Raw genomic sequence first — 14,967 nt, 5'->3', positions numbered from 1 at the left:
ATTCCTGACATACTTGTTTTCTTTTTCTATTTCTTAAAACACTTTATCAGTTTGTTGACTGGTTACAAGCAATAGGATAGACTTTGAGGTAAGTCTACCCCTGATAAATGAGCAGGCCATATAGAAATGCGCAGACATGTGTTTTCTTGTTAGATTCACTTTAACCTCACACACAGTATTTGATCAAAACAGCAACCCGATTCTATACAGCAACGCGTGAGTGTGGCTAGGGGCTCATGGTTTTCTCTTTCCTATGCAAACATCTTTATGGGGTGGCTAGAGAAGGAGCGGATCTGGGGCACTAAAGATACACTGTGGAACAACCCCATTTTATATTGGGGTTGTTACCTCGACAACTGCATAATGATTTGGACAGGCTTGATTAATAAATTACAACAGTTTTGCAAATTTACTGAGCCCTCGATATCCCCCAATGGGAGCCCAGGAACACTAGATGAGTGCTTACACATTAGGCTTACACAAATGTGGGCACCTTGGATTATGTAAATGGTCAGACGATAAAAAGAAAGACTGAGGGATGCAGGAACACAAAATTTGTATTGCGTTCTGCATTAATTGCAACCGCAAATACGTGGTGTGCGTCATAATAATAATTATACACATTTGTATAGAGCACAATCACCTGTAAGGGTCTCTAGGCGCTGGGGGCCGTCAGGAAGATTAAGCATGCTATTGCCCAGAGTCACATGGTGCTGGGCTAATCTGCCGCCGGTGTTGGGGATCGAACCCTGATCCCCAGATTCCAAAGTCAGTCACCCTAGCCGCGGCGCCACACCACGTCCAAAGGCGAAACCATTGCATTGTAAATGCTCGTTGTCTTGTATCTGATCATTTTACCTCTTCATACAATTCTCCTGTTCTAGCAGGTAAAATGTGTATACTCTCCTATACCAACAATTAGTGCTCCAATGACTTGAACACTAAAAATATGTGGTCACTCCACAGCATCGTTCTTAGTAGCAATCGATGCCCCCTCACCACCTGCAAAATGTATGTGAAGTAAAGAATCATACTCTTAAGTACTCTGAGTTGCAATACCTGTGGCCACAAATGCTTTGAAAGAATTGGACATGTTTTCCTTTGTTAGCCACAGAATATTAAGGTAAGAATAGGTAGCAGTTGGGCTGCAGCTTCTCTTGTACACATACCTCACCAACTACTGTCATTATCATTGGGAGGTATGGCAGACTACAAGCAGTGGCATACTGATACTCGTCTATTTAGTCCCAGGTTTTCTGTCTTTGGCCGCTTTCTATTGGCTTAGCTGAATTTAAGGCATGGAGCGGGGACACCTGTTGTCAATAATTGCGCAAACCAGGAAAGAAGTAGTGGGTCAAGTTTGCTGAATGTGGAGTAACTCACTTTTCCGTACTCTGATTCGAACCCTGCAGTCTTCTGGAAATCTCTTGGCACTTTCCACACCCTGGCTGGTCAGATGGCAACAATGAGAAGTGAGCTCCTATACTATGGATCATTGGGGCTGGGACATCAGTGTAAGAGATGAAGGAAGAAGATGGTTAGCCCTTGGCATGGCAGCCTCGTTTATTGAGCAAACCTGTGATACTTTGTAGTTTTAGAACCTAACTAACACATTAGTTAGCACTCTCACGGAGATCACTGTACAGATGAAGAGTTGCACAGACGATGGCTCAAATCTGAAAAAGGCCCATGTTTTCTAGGCTGTTTTTGTGTGTATTTTCGTGAATGGTTTTATATTTTCTACTGGCGAGCCCTTTGTAGATCTCCTTCTATGCTCTCTTTCCTCTATCTTTTGTAGGTCTGGGTTTTGACAGCACAACTGCCAAACAGATCTATTGCTAACAATATAGAGTGGGCTTTTAATCCACCCCTTTTACCAGTTGGCTTTCTACAACCAGCCTCTTTCAGCCATTTTCTTGAGACTTTCTCAATAAGGTGTTAGCTGATACCTGTTGAGTACTCGTCTCTCACCTTAGGGTATTGCCTTCTTGGTGTGTCCTTGCGCCTACATTTTGGCTTGTATTGAACTGTGTGAATTTTGCCAGTATAGCCCTTTCTGTCCTTGCTGCTGGCTTCCTCGTGTGTGTCTCGTTCTAATGTCCTAATGCTGCACGCTTTAGCGTATTAAACCTCAGCCTGGTAGTTTAGCTAATCTATGTGCCTATTTTGCTGCTAAGCCACATTGCCTTTGGTTCCATAAGCCAGTGTATCTTTATTTTCTTCAGACTCCGATTCTGTACTTTCTTTTTGGTTTTACTACTTTTCATAGAATTTTTTTGCCCGGCTTCAGTAGAGCAACCAGTGATGAGCAGAACACCTTACACAGGCCTGCCCTGAGTTTTTTTTAACTGAAACCTTTTGTGATGTGTGTTTTTATTTGGCCTGGGTGGTGAACTCTGCTCCGTTCGCGTAGTTTTCTGTATTCCGCGGAGCGCACAGAATGCGGTTTTTATCGTGACCTTTTCATAAAATCACATATTACTCATAATTGAGAATCCTTTCTTGTATATAAACCAAATTAAGCATCCAAAAAACGTATTGGTCAGCAGCGTTCATGATTTAGGGTCCCCGACCTTTAGTGGACAATGAACAACATTTTAGTATGAAAAGAAATGGTGAGCAAACTTCAAACCACAGTAAAAGTTATTGACATAGATTTGTTATTACGAATTAAAGCTGAAAGGATAATTCTATGTAGACATCCTTTGCTAGTGTGTCTATATAAAGCTATTTATTGAAAAATATTTATTTCAGAAACAAAGTGGCAAAATGCTTTTTATAAAATACAGTTCATGCAAGTACCAATTCCAGAAGTGTGTCTTAAAGACCAATATATAAGGTGCTGAAGGTAAATGCAAAGGAACTGCTTGAAAAATGGTGGAAAATTATCAAATTTAAGGCACACAGGCCAGCGAGAAATGGGCAAAAATGGGTAGGATTTGAAGCATTCGACCTCTCCCCTCAAGACAATCTTGGAAGGTTTAGGACCACAACGTGTTTTTAAAGCACATTAACTCAGTGCCTTGGTAAGTAAAATAAAAGGATTTAAAGATCACCTGCTAAAGGGAGATTGTGGCATCAAACAGTACTTTGTTTATGAAACTTAGCTTGTACATGATGCTTTTTAAGTGACATTTTGTCATTAAGATTAGTGAAACTTGTTACAAATTCAATGCTGGGTTTCGAGGAAATTCAGGGGTCTCCTTAACATGCCTCTCAGGATCAGTTAATAAAGAACAAACAAAACACACAAGATGATGGATGGAATGTTGCACAATGGCAAAACATTCACCTCCAGTCACAGATCTGGGTTTAATCCATCGTTATTTTCCTCACCACGCCACCCCAGTTCAGACATGGCTATATGCAAATCAGTCTTGACCCTGTGCCTCATGGGAACAGTCCAGCCCGAACTGCCAAGCCATGTCTTCCCTGGACCGGAATCAAGCATTCTAGGTCCGGTTTCTGGCTATCAGCCGTCATCAGCCAGGATCGCTAGACTCCAGTGACTTAGTGAGCACGGGACCCACATCTGGGCATACCCTTCCCACATAGGGCGAGCAGCAAAACACACAAGATGATGGACGGAATCTTGCACAATGGCAAAACATTATCCCCAGTCACAGATCTGGGTTTAATCCATCGTTATTTTGCTCACCACGCCACCCCAGTTCAGACATGGCCATATGCAAATCAGTCTTGACCATGCTCCTCATGGGAACAGTCCAGCCCGAACTGCCAAGCCATGTCTTCCCTGGACCTCAATCAAGCATCCTAGGACCGGTTTCTGGCTATCTTTGTGCTTGCGTCAGTAATTTAAGAAGCCACCGGACAGAAGAAATCTGAAAGGCTGCACATGCTGACGTTAAGAAATACATGTTGTGCGGTGTAGCAATAGCAATTTAAAACAGAGCTACTGAATCAAAGGGAACATTTTAGAGTGCTGTGAGCAACATCTTGGAGACCACTGTGCCAATTGATCATTGCCCATGCCACCAAGTACTCCACTCCATGGTAGATATATGGCCGTTATGCCCGCGTAACTGAGATTTCCAATTACTTGTTGTGGGTAGTGTGGTTAATAGAGGCGCAGCGGGGCAGGACATCTCTATGCAAATATCCGATTGATATTAACTGAGATTTAGTTGAATAATATTGCCCGTCATACCAGCCAGATTATTTAAAAATTAAAGTACTCCATGAATTACAACCCTCTCAACAAAAGCTCACAGTTGCTAAGATGCAATGAAGCAAGCTGGTGTTTGTGGTGATTCACCGGTCTTAGTAAATCTAATAAACTGGTAGGCAAGTGCTTTGAGAGGGAGAGCAGTGCAGGAATGCATGGCTCCCAGTCTTTTGATCATGATAGGTCACAAGCTGGCACACAGACAATCATGAGACTGCAAACGTCTAACGTAGGTTCTTGTTACACAAGCTGATTTGTACACTACGCCTAGTTTGCAGAAGTGTATGTGCAAATTAAATAGCATCTTGCAGTGTGAGCTTGTAGTGTGGGTTGAAGGGCTCATTACTGATGACATATGGTGATTTTGCCATTTGCAGCTTTTCATCATCCGGGGCACGATGCCACATTCTAATTTAGGTATTTGCAGGAATCAATCTGAGCTTTGTATTGTAAGAGACACACATATGTATATAAAAGTAGTTAGCACCATTTGCACCTGTGACCGTTCAGTAATTTCTGTATTCCAGTGAGTTAACCATAACTCGTGTTAAACGTTACATTCTTAAAGCAGGGATCTTGATGGCACAGCGAACAATGCTCAAGCAAACTATGCTAGTCTTCCTTAGATTAGTGTCACCCTTAGATACTCACTGATAGTGATCATTGCATAACATTAACGTTATAGCTAAAGGTCCAGGATACACAGGAAGGAATAAGACAAATTTAAGCCCAGTTCTGCTCCCAGACATAGGCTCTAGTCTCAATACTGAGCAATGCCCAGGGTCCTTCATCAAAGACTAGGTTTTTATATATTTTTCAAGCAAGACACAGTACTCATACACTCCATTATAACTTCACTGCTGACAGTTTCAATAGCATATCCCAGAGGTTGATGAAATACTGGCCAAATGCAATCCTTCCCTTTGTGATTGTGATCATGACGAGCAAACTCACGAACCAACTCCAGGGAACAATATCCAATACAGGGATCAGTGTTGATCAAACCTTAGGGCATTACATCCAGACTAACACTGAATATCAGATGAATAGGAAATCCTGATTCTTCCCAGCGGTTCTGTGGCAGAAGACCGAACTGACTATGAAACTCTTTTGGGGCGATCGAATCATGGGCTGCAATCACAGGTTTCGTATCTCGCGGATCCAAAGTGGTTGGGATGGCATCTCCCCTTCACTGATTCAATAGAGTTTCTGCAACATTTTCCAGGATTCTTATTTCCTTGTTGTTCTCAAACTTCAACTAAAGAATCCTGGCTGAGTTCTTATCCAAACAATAGCTTCATTACCATATTCTGTGCCCCAGCTCTGTATTCTGGTGGGTAACCATGTTGAACAGTCACCCTTAGATTGTGGTTCTATTAATATCTGTCCTTTGTTCACCAGATCACATGGGTGATGCATCTCATGATGCTGGAAAGGGTTCTTCTCTCCAGCCTCTCTCCAGAGGAGTTACTGTAACACCCTCACTAGAACCTTAGTACTGTTGTGGCTGGATTACAGCAGAGTAATCTACACTTGTTCCCCTTACAAAGAAATCCAGTGATTTCAGCCACAAGCTGGTTAGATATAAACTTTATTGGAACAAGGGGCTCAAAATACCTTGACATCTCACTGTATTGCGGTAGTAACTTAGGTGGGAACTTAGGCAGGAATCTCCAACTAATGACAAGATTAACCTGAAAGAAGCAAGGGAACTAAACAACCTTCGTAATGGGCCAACATATAAGGAATGCCTGAAGCATACTCCAGAGTAACCTCTACTGTCTGCTAGCCTTCATCTGAACCCTGAATGCGAGCCTCTTGAAGTAAAGATTGATCGTGCATCAAGACGGCAACAGAACTAACGTCTCCTTCATGAAGGACCCTGCCTCTTCAGCATCGTCGTGTTGAAGAGTCTGTTCAGTAAACCAGATGCATTTTTCTCTTTGCATAACTGAAGTCTTCTAGTGAGGTCCCACAGTTAGTCACTTCCATGTACTGCAATTATGCCCTAAAGTCACATAACAGCACTGTGCATGATACATAAATAAATCATTATCTGTCCTCACTGTTATTTGCAGCTCATTAGCCTGCAGAGCCACGTGTGTTGCATACTTTCTCAGCCGAATATCATGTGATGAGTGCTTAAGAGACTTTTGTTTTTTGGCAGGAGGTTAGCGTCAGATGTATAGCACTTGGATAGTTCTTATGAGCCACTGCATAATTCCATTGATTGAGCTTGGCCTGTTCTTCTATTTTACAGTTCCCAGCTCAGACTTGGCGCCACATGGTATGTTTTTACAAGAGGATGTTGACAGTGCCCTGGAAGGTAAGATTTGTGAGCGGTTCATGTCTGTTTGCCATTGTCCATAGCATGCCACATATAGGTAACCCAACAACTCATGCAAAGGGTTAAAGTCTCCAAATCAATGACTTCAGTTGCCATGCACAAAACACGTGCAGTTTACATGAAACTGGCTTTCTGATGGTTGTGCTTGGAACCTCCAGAAAGGTGTTTCCGGTAGTGGCATAGTACAGAGACCGCACTGGTTATGGCTACTGAAAAACTGAGCTCTATTCTGGATGTTGGGGGAAAGGCCACCCTGATTTTACTAGATCTCTCGGCGGCCTTTGACACGGTGAGCCATGTCATCTTAGTCAACAGGGTCTCAGAATTATATATCAGAGGCACGGCCCTCAAACTGCTGTCCTCGTTCCTCTCTGACAGGGCTCAATCAGTAGAGGCCGGAGCCTACTCCTCCGAACAGTTCACGCTCCCGTGTGGGGTGCCACAGGGCTCGGCCTTAAGCCCTACGCTGTTTAATCTATACATTTCCCCTCTGGCTAAAATCATCAGGCAATTTGGCTTCTCAGTGGTCTCATATGCTGATTATACTCCGCTGGTAGAGTCAATTTCCAGCAACATTGAAGATAGTTTCAGTCTCCTTATGACCGGTCTATCAGTGGATGAGTCCGAACTACCTGAAATTGAATGTTGGAAAGGCGGAGGTTCTCCTGTTTGGCACAGATACCTCATTTTGGACACCCAGGTTTTGGCCATCCAGACTAGGAGACCTTCCAGTCCCGGTGCATAAGGCAAATATCTAGGCTTTATCTCTGACGATAAATTGACCTTCATAAACCAAATGAGCTCCCTTACTTTTTCCATCTTCTTCATCCTAAAGATGATCAAGAAAATGTGCCCCTTCATTCCTCTGGAAACATTCAAAATCCTGGTGACAGCACTTGCCTTGTCCAGACTGGACTATGGGAATGCGCTGTATGTAGGGATCCAAACGCACCACCTTCAAAAGCTGCAGTGTCTTCAAAACGCGACTGCCAGACTGCTGCTGGATATCCCGATATTTCAGCCATTCTCTTACAAGTTGAGGACTTTGCACTGGCTCCCAGTGGACAAGAGGACCCCATTCAAATTGCAATGCCTAGCGTTTAAGGCACGTCACGGTTCTGGTCCTCAATATCTGAAGAACTGACTGAACTGGTACATACCACCTAGAAATCTAAGGTCTTCTCACTGCAAACACCCAGGTTTAAGAGAGCTTGTTAGGGTGGAAGAAGTTTCCTGGTAGGAACTGTTAAAACTTGGACCATTTTCCCAGCCGGTATAAAAAACAGCCCAACACTTCTAGCCTTCAGAAAAGCACTAAAAACCTGCCTCTTGGTCAACTAACCTTTCACACACAGTCTCATTGGCAACCTGGCTGTATTTCCAGGTATTCGTGCCTAGACGTCTATGGGCAGTTGAGCGCTTTATAAATACTCAAATAAAATCAATCAAATCATGCACATTTTGTGCCACTTACAACTCTTATCACTCCACCAAAACGAGACTTTGCTATCACTCTTAATACACGTCATATGCACCCTTCTCCTCCTTGTCAATTGCAAGCATGTTCATGCACTGCTTCACCATAAAAGGGATCGGTATGAAGTCTCCAAGTTGTCAGTTGACTCCCAGTATGCCCTTGAAAGGCACATAACATCCAACATGTCTGAAAATTACTATTTATAAAGGAACACATATTGTGTTGTTCACTTTTGTTAAGGCCATCAAAATTGCAAATGCTTTCAAGGCACATTTTTAGCATATTGTACACAAATGTCATTGCTTTTAGACATAGTAGCCTCTCACCTTCGTTGTGACATCCCTCATGTAGTCCTTTTCCATTTGCAGAACAAATCAATCCATTCCGAAGGAGCAGAGCAGAAGAGGGTGTGTGTTTACAGCCAATTAAGTCACACCTGTCCAGCAATCCCACTGTTAAAATCTCTGGTTCAAGTGATGGTAAGTCATTGACGTGCGGGGAGTTGATTTGGGTCATTACCAGTCAGTGGGTTGCCATTGATGTGGTGAGCATCAGGATTGCAGTACAGCTAAATTCATAATGTGAAAGCCATAAGGGTTGTACTGGTGGCACAATTGGTGTTACTCCTAATGAAGGTTGTCTCTGGGCAAAATGTGTATTTCAACATGTTAGATGTGGGAGGTATCAGTTGGATTGGGTGCTGTGTCCAAACATAACCTGTTGAGTATGTATATCAGATGTACCTAATTCAGTAGTCACAGTATCTTTTGTGGCTTGTAGGAGCTAACTGCTTTTCGGTAAAATACTCGTAAATTCAAACACTGGCATAATGCTGTGACAAGGAGCTTTGGAAACTAATAGGGGATCTAGGCCTGTAGTTGTTAATGTCATGTACCCCATTCATGTCTGTATGGCACCCACTTTATCTGTGTATAATGGTTTGGTGATAAAATAATTCACAAATTGCAATTATTTAGTTGGGTACTTCTTTCTAAAGTATCATTCCATTGACACTTCCCTTGAATACTTGCATATTTAGCCTATAGCTCTCGGCAAAAATCTTCATACTTCGTGGAACTACCCCGCTCGTGGAACTACCCCGCTTGTAGGTGACCTCTATTCGTACAAAAAAACACCAAAACAGTACTTTGGAGTAGGAATCCACATTTCTGCACAAAATCCGTTTGTGCACTGAGAAAAATTTGTAAATGTATTCTATACCTACTACTATAATAAGCAAAATGCTGCCAGTTCCATGTGCAGGAGACTTCTACAGTACTGTGATGCAGGAATGACCCTCCACTATTGCTGCTTCCTTCAGTAACTCTTTTAAATCATTAAAGCCATTTAGTGAAACAAAATCTTGTTTTAGCTGCTATCCCTAGAATATTTTGAAGACCATAGAAAAGGTGGCCACAACCCTGTTTCAGGGGGTTGTGGAGGTGTACATGGTTCTAAGGATATTTTAGGTTATTGCTCTTTCCAAATAGGTGCCTTTAAACCCTGCCCACAGGTTTCACATCAGGATTAACCCCTTCGACGCTGATGACGAGCTGGGCTCGTCATGGCGTAGCCTCCTCGCACGCTGATGACGAGCCCAGCTCGTCACGTAACATGCGTTTCCGCAAAACCCAGCGTGCAAGCGGAATTCCGTTAGCGCGCATGGTGTTAATAGCCATCCTACGGTAACTTGATTTGTGAGAGTGACACCTTGTGATGTGACTTGGATGATGATCTTGATTGGATCATTTGTAAGCCTTGGTAGTAGAACCTGTAGATTTAGGAGACTTTGAATCTTACCCTTTAGCCCATTATCGAGTGTGGGTGCGCTGTACTGTTTAATGTGTCGTACAACAGTTACTGTGATGGCTTGAATTGAGCTTTCTTACAATCAGGGCAATGCTGCATTTTTCAAACTAACTTTCTTAGTTCTGTCAGATATTTATTCCATTCAAAGTATGCTTATGTGCATCCAGGATTGCTTAACACCATCAGTGCTGCAGCAATTCCCCCCTGTGCTGAGGAATCTTAAACTTCATGGATCATGACGAGCTCAGCTTGTCATGAGCACACGGCCAGTGTACTGCATGACGAGCTGAGCTAGTCATGAGCATCGAAGGGGTTAAGGTCTAAGATAGATTGCATGAATGTCCTCCTTTCTCTGACCTCCATATCCTAATACAAAACCTAATGGTGATTTAGAACTTTTGAACAAAAATAGTGGTTAAAATTACTTTCCAGTCAAAGGCACATATTTATATAAATGCATCTTCTGGTATCAGACTAGATCTAGAATTACCTTTTTAGATTTGTTTTGACTCTGTGACACCAGGGAGCTGCCATTATTAAATGTGACATGTAAATGTAACCAGAGAAGACCTGAGAAGTAAGACAGATGTAACTCTCCCAATTATAAACCTCCCCCCAGAATCATCGCTCCTACGTAATTACTTTAACAGGGGTCCCGCCTCGCAAAGATTCTCAGAGGGAGACCCAGCTACAGCTTAGCAATAAGACCTTATTCTGGTTAGCAACACACAGACAGTTCCCCTATGAGAGGGCTGGGGAAAATCTAATGGTGCGGAGGGTAGATTGGGTGGGACCTAGTAACAAATCTAACCCAGGAGACTGTGTTGTTGTTAACTTTAAAAAAAACCCTGATGGTACGCTTGCTAGCAAACCATAAATCCACACCTGGTGAGCCCCGTACAGATGTGAGAACTTTTTTTTCCCTCAGTCATAACCCTTCCAGGGCAAAATTTCCCTTGGGGCATCTTAGACAAATGGAGGAGGAACAGAATCCTAGCTACAGATATCCTCCCAGTAGATCTGTTTTTTTACACCCATTAATCACTCTACCCATTCCATTGACACTGTACAGGGGATTAACCATCTAAGAACAATCGAAGCTCCCACCAATTCTTCGGGAGGAGTCTGATGCCCAGGTAGCGTGCTGAAGATCCTATCCTGGAACGTAGCTGGCATTAAGAATAAACTTTCTTGCCCAGAGTAGGGACTTTTTGTGGGTCAGTTTGATGTCTGTTTGTTCCAGGAGACTTGGGCAAGAGATGACTACGACAGGGCGGGTTTTGTAATATTTAGCATCCCAGCTACCACTAGAGAGAGGGGCAGACTGTCTGGTGGATTATGCATTTGGGTTGCCTCTCATTTGGGCTGTACACCTACTCCCCTGACTACCCACTCTAAAGACGTACAATGTGTAATGCTTAGCTTTCCTTCCAAATTGAGGTTTGCCATCATTAATGTCTACTTTGTGCCCGTAAGCCTGTCCCAGGAATCAAAAACTCTCGACGATTTAAACTCCTTTATCCCTGTGGTGCCATTAAATCTGAGGCTGATAGTGGGAGGAGATCTAAATTTTCATTTCGAACCCTTCTCTGGTGCTCATGACATGATTATCAATGAGGAGGACCTCCAGTGGGCTATTCCAGATCCACAAGTCCAGCAGGTCAAGTTATGGTCCCCCTTGGTACTCCAAATAAATACCATTTTTTAAACTATTCCCTGAGAGCCTGTAATGGTCGCACAACGTTTAATAGAATCGGGCTAGCATCTTTAATTGATTATATTCTAGTGGAGTGCAGATCCTGGTATAGGGTTCTGGATTTTGCTGTCTTGCCACGACTTGACAATGACCATAATGCCCTGATATTAACTCTGAAGGTTCCAGATTCTGGTATTCTCTGCTCTAGAGAATAGGGTATCTCTCACTAGCAATAGGAGAAGAATTAGGTGGGGAGCAATAAAACAAACACCCGAGAAGATGGGAGTTCTTTATGAAATGGTAATTCCAGCTTTCCAGGAACTCAGCTGCGTTCCCGCTGATTGGGATAATCCAGCCCATATTAAGCAGGTTGCAGTACTCCACAAGAATTTGACAACAAAACTAGCAGGTTTTTTTTTATCCGCTAGTACGCCCTAGAAAAACAAAAATGGCAACCCATATGTGGTTTAATGATAACTGTTGTAAGGCCAAACGTGCGCTTTTAGTGGCCATTAAAGAAAAAAACAAGCCATTAACTAAAATTAGGAGAGTTCAATATAAAGAAGTTGTTTCCCGAGCAGAGTAGTCCTGGGAAGATAATAAATGGGTGGACATTAAAACCGCCCTACTGAACCGGGACATGAGAGAATTCTGGGCCATAGTCAGAACAGGTAGTAGGGAGGGTAACCCAGCGGTTGAACCTAATATTCCAGCAGAAATATGGGCAGATAATTTTTGGGCATTGTATGCAGTAGAAACTGATCTGGACCCACACTCTATTAACCATAGAGCTCCCCTAGGCGACTTGGGTTCAGTTAGCGGGCGGGTAAAGGACTCATCTGCTACTGCCCCTAGCCACGCCAATGAGGTGGCTGTTGGGATAACTCTTTGTGAGGTCATCTCGGCAATTGAGAAAGTACCAGCAGGTAAAGCACCTGGTCTAGATAGGTTGCCCGGGGATTTGTTCCGGGAGGAACCAAACATCTGGGGCCCCCTATCTCTGTGTGTTATTTAGCGCCATTATGAGTGGCATGCCAATCCCTGAGACCGGGGCAGGGGCAGAAATTTTCCCAGTCTTCAAAAAGGGCTCTCCTCTACACCTTGCAAACTACAGACCGATCAGTTTGATCGATGTCACACAAAACTTGTTTGCACGGGTACATTGATGTTTGCTGATGACACTCTCTTGATGTCTAAGACGCTGATGGGGATTCAGAAGATACTGGATAGGTTTGTCATTTTTTGTAATAATAGGGACCTGGTGATAAACACCATGAAAACTAAATTCATGGTAGTTAATTCGCCAAATAAAATATGTTCAAATCCCCAACTTAATGGCATTGCACTGGAAAGGGTTTCTGTATTTGAATACTTGGGCGTCACCCTTACTGAAACATGGAGTGGGCGCCCCAAATAGCTAAAGCCAAGCTAAAACTAGCCCAGACCTCCGGGGGCATAGCTAAATTGGTAAGGGAATCGACTATCAAGCCCATTGCCCTACTGAGATTTATAGGGTGCAAGCTAGGGGAGCCACGCTGTATGGGGCTGAACTCTGGGGTCACTGTTCCTCTGAACCTCTAAAAAAAGTTGAGAACAGTTTCCTCAGACAAATTCTGGGCCTCCCGCCTATACCCCGTTAATCCCCTTGCGGTTAAATATAGGCATTGCCCCGATTGAAGATGAGGCTGCCCTACGACCCTTAACTTTTTGGCGTAGGCTTTGGGTGACTCCAGAATTGGCTTAGTACCAAGCAGAAACCAAGGACCTACTAGCCTATCCAGGGGTATTAAAAAAAGTTCCTTGGTTTGCGCATGTAAGCACCTATGTCTAAGGATAGGCAAACCAACCCTTTGGAGTAATCCTGAAGAAACAAGCTTTTTGGTTTCTCGAGCTGAACTCTTGAGAATGTATCAAACTCAAAAGCTTGAGGCCATCCAGGTAAATCCGAAATTAGGAGATTTAACTACACAGTTCCTCATTGTTAAGGAGGACTACAAATTAGAACCCTTTTTGGATGACATCCTACCCCACACAGCAAGGAAATTATATGTGCAGTTCAGATACAGCACCCTACCCCTCCGGGCCTTCACTTCTAAATGGGCTGGTCTGCCCCTACGTGGGTGTCCTGCCTGTAATAACCTGGATGAGTCTGAACTGCATGTTCTATTCTTTAGTCCCGGGTATAAAGCAACAAGAAGGCGTTGGATTCTACAATTGTGTCGGAATCTGGGGTTTGCGCAATGTATGGCGGCATTCAGAGTTTTGAAGTACGATACCTCCAATCCCATTGTTTTTGCTGACTCTCGGTTTCTAAACGCAATGCGGCGAAGGAGATGGGCTTTCTTACAAAAAGAAAAACAACTAAAAGATGTTAGCCTGACTGCAGTACCAACACAAGTGTCCAATGCATAGACTATCGTAATGGGAAACAGCTTTTACAATTTTTATGATCAATGTAGTTTTTTAATTGAACTTTGTGGTTTTAATTATTTATTACAATACTGCTGTTTTGCCGTATGCATTGGGTTTATCTATCTACACTAAGTTAATTGATTCACTATCTGGTAATTCTGCCCATGGTTTGCAACTTTAGTGCTGTACTCTAGTGATGGAAATACTATGTCGTCATGTGTACCCAAATCACCTTTGATGGAATTGGTCACATTTGCACTGTTTGGAATGTTTTAAATTTATAATGCAGTTCTTTTTATCTTTGTATGCTTTTATGGTCCTAGTGACCGAAATAAAGGTTTTTGAACTGAACTGAAATGTAACCTTGATTCCTTTGACACATTGCGTTTTCACCCTTGCTTATCATATCACTGCCCAAGTGTGTTTGTTTTCTACTTGCATGACATGTTGGAGGCCAATATCTATCTCTCTAGACACATTCATATTTAATTTGGTGTTCCAGACCCGATCATGATTCAGGGCCCCATGATACTACATCGTCATGGGTCCAGTTTATGTTAGAGTAGGTAAGAAAAACCTCTTTTCCTCATAAAAACAACAGAGAATCTAAGTCATTGACTTTGTTTGAGGGCTGCTTGACTCCATCACAGAGTTAATATTTCGTTTATTTCTCAAGCACACACGCATCTCTAGGTATCTTAACATTTGGAACTCTAAAAGGACCAGAGAACAAAAGTTATAGTAGCACCAGATCTTAACAAAGTGAGTAGGTCTTTAGAGTCTTATTAAAGAAGGTAAAGTTAGAAATGCTTCAAAAGACAGATGGGAGATTATAACACAGTTTCAGTCCAAAGATCTAAAAAGCTCAGCAACTGCAGTGTCTACACATAACGTTCGGAACGGACAGGAGGAACATGTTTCCTGGTCTCTGAGACCATAGGAGTACCGTTGTGCAAAATTTATGTAATTTCCTTTAGAGTAATTCAGTAAGATTTCAGAAAGTATTATGCAAATCTACTTAAAATTCAAGAATGGTATTT

At 42.7% G+C, this 14,967-nt stretch overlaps 1 protein-coding gene across 1 annotated transcript in view; it reads left to right on the top strand.

Annotated features, from left to right (window-relative positions):
- The window catches only part of BEND5 (BEN domain containing 5), a 109,919-nt gene that overhangs the window by 44,926 nt on the left and 50,026 nt on the right, over window positions 1-14,967 (top strand). Inside the window, exons 4-5 of the mRNA XM_086952405.1 lie at window positions 6,447-6,512; window positions 8,379-8,489. Coding sequence (XP_086808531.1) covers window positions 6,447-6,512; window positions 8,379-8,489 — 177 coding nt within the window. The remainder of the gene's footprint in view (window positions 1-6,446; window positions 6,513-8,378; window positions 8,490-14,967) is intronic.

This window comes from Lissotriton vulgaris, chromosome 1_1, assembly GCF_964263255.1.
Source record: "Lissotriton vulgaris chromosome 1_1, aLisVul1.2, whole genome shotgun sequence".
Taxonomy (NCBI): Eukaryota; Metazoa; Chordata; class Amphibia; order Caudata; family Salamandridae; genus Lissotriton; species Lissotriton vulgaris.
The sequence above is the reverse complement of the archived record's forward strand: the minus strand, read 5'-3'. Positions and strand labels throughout refer to the sequence as shown.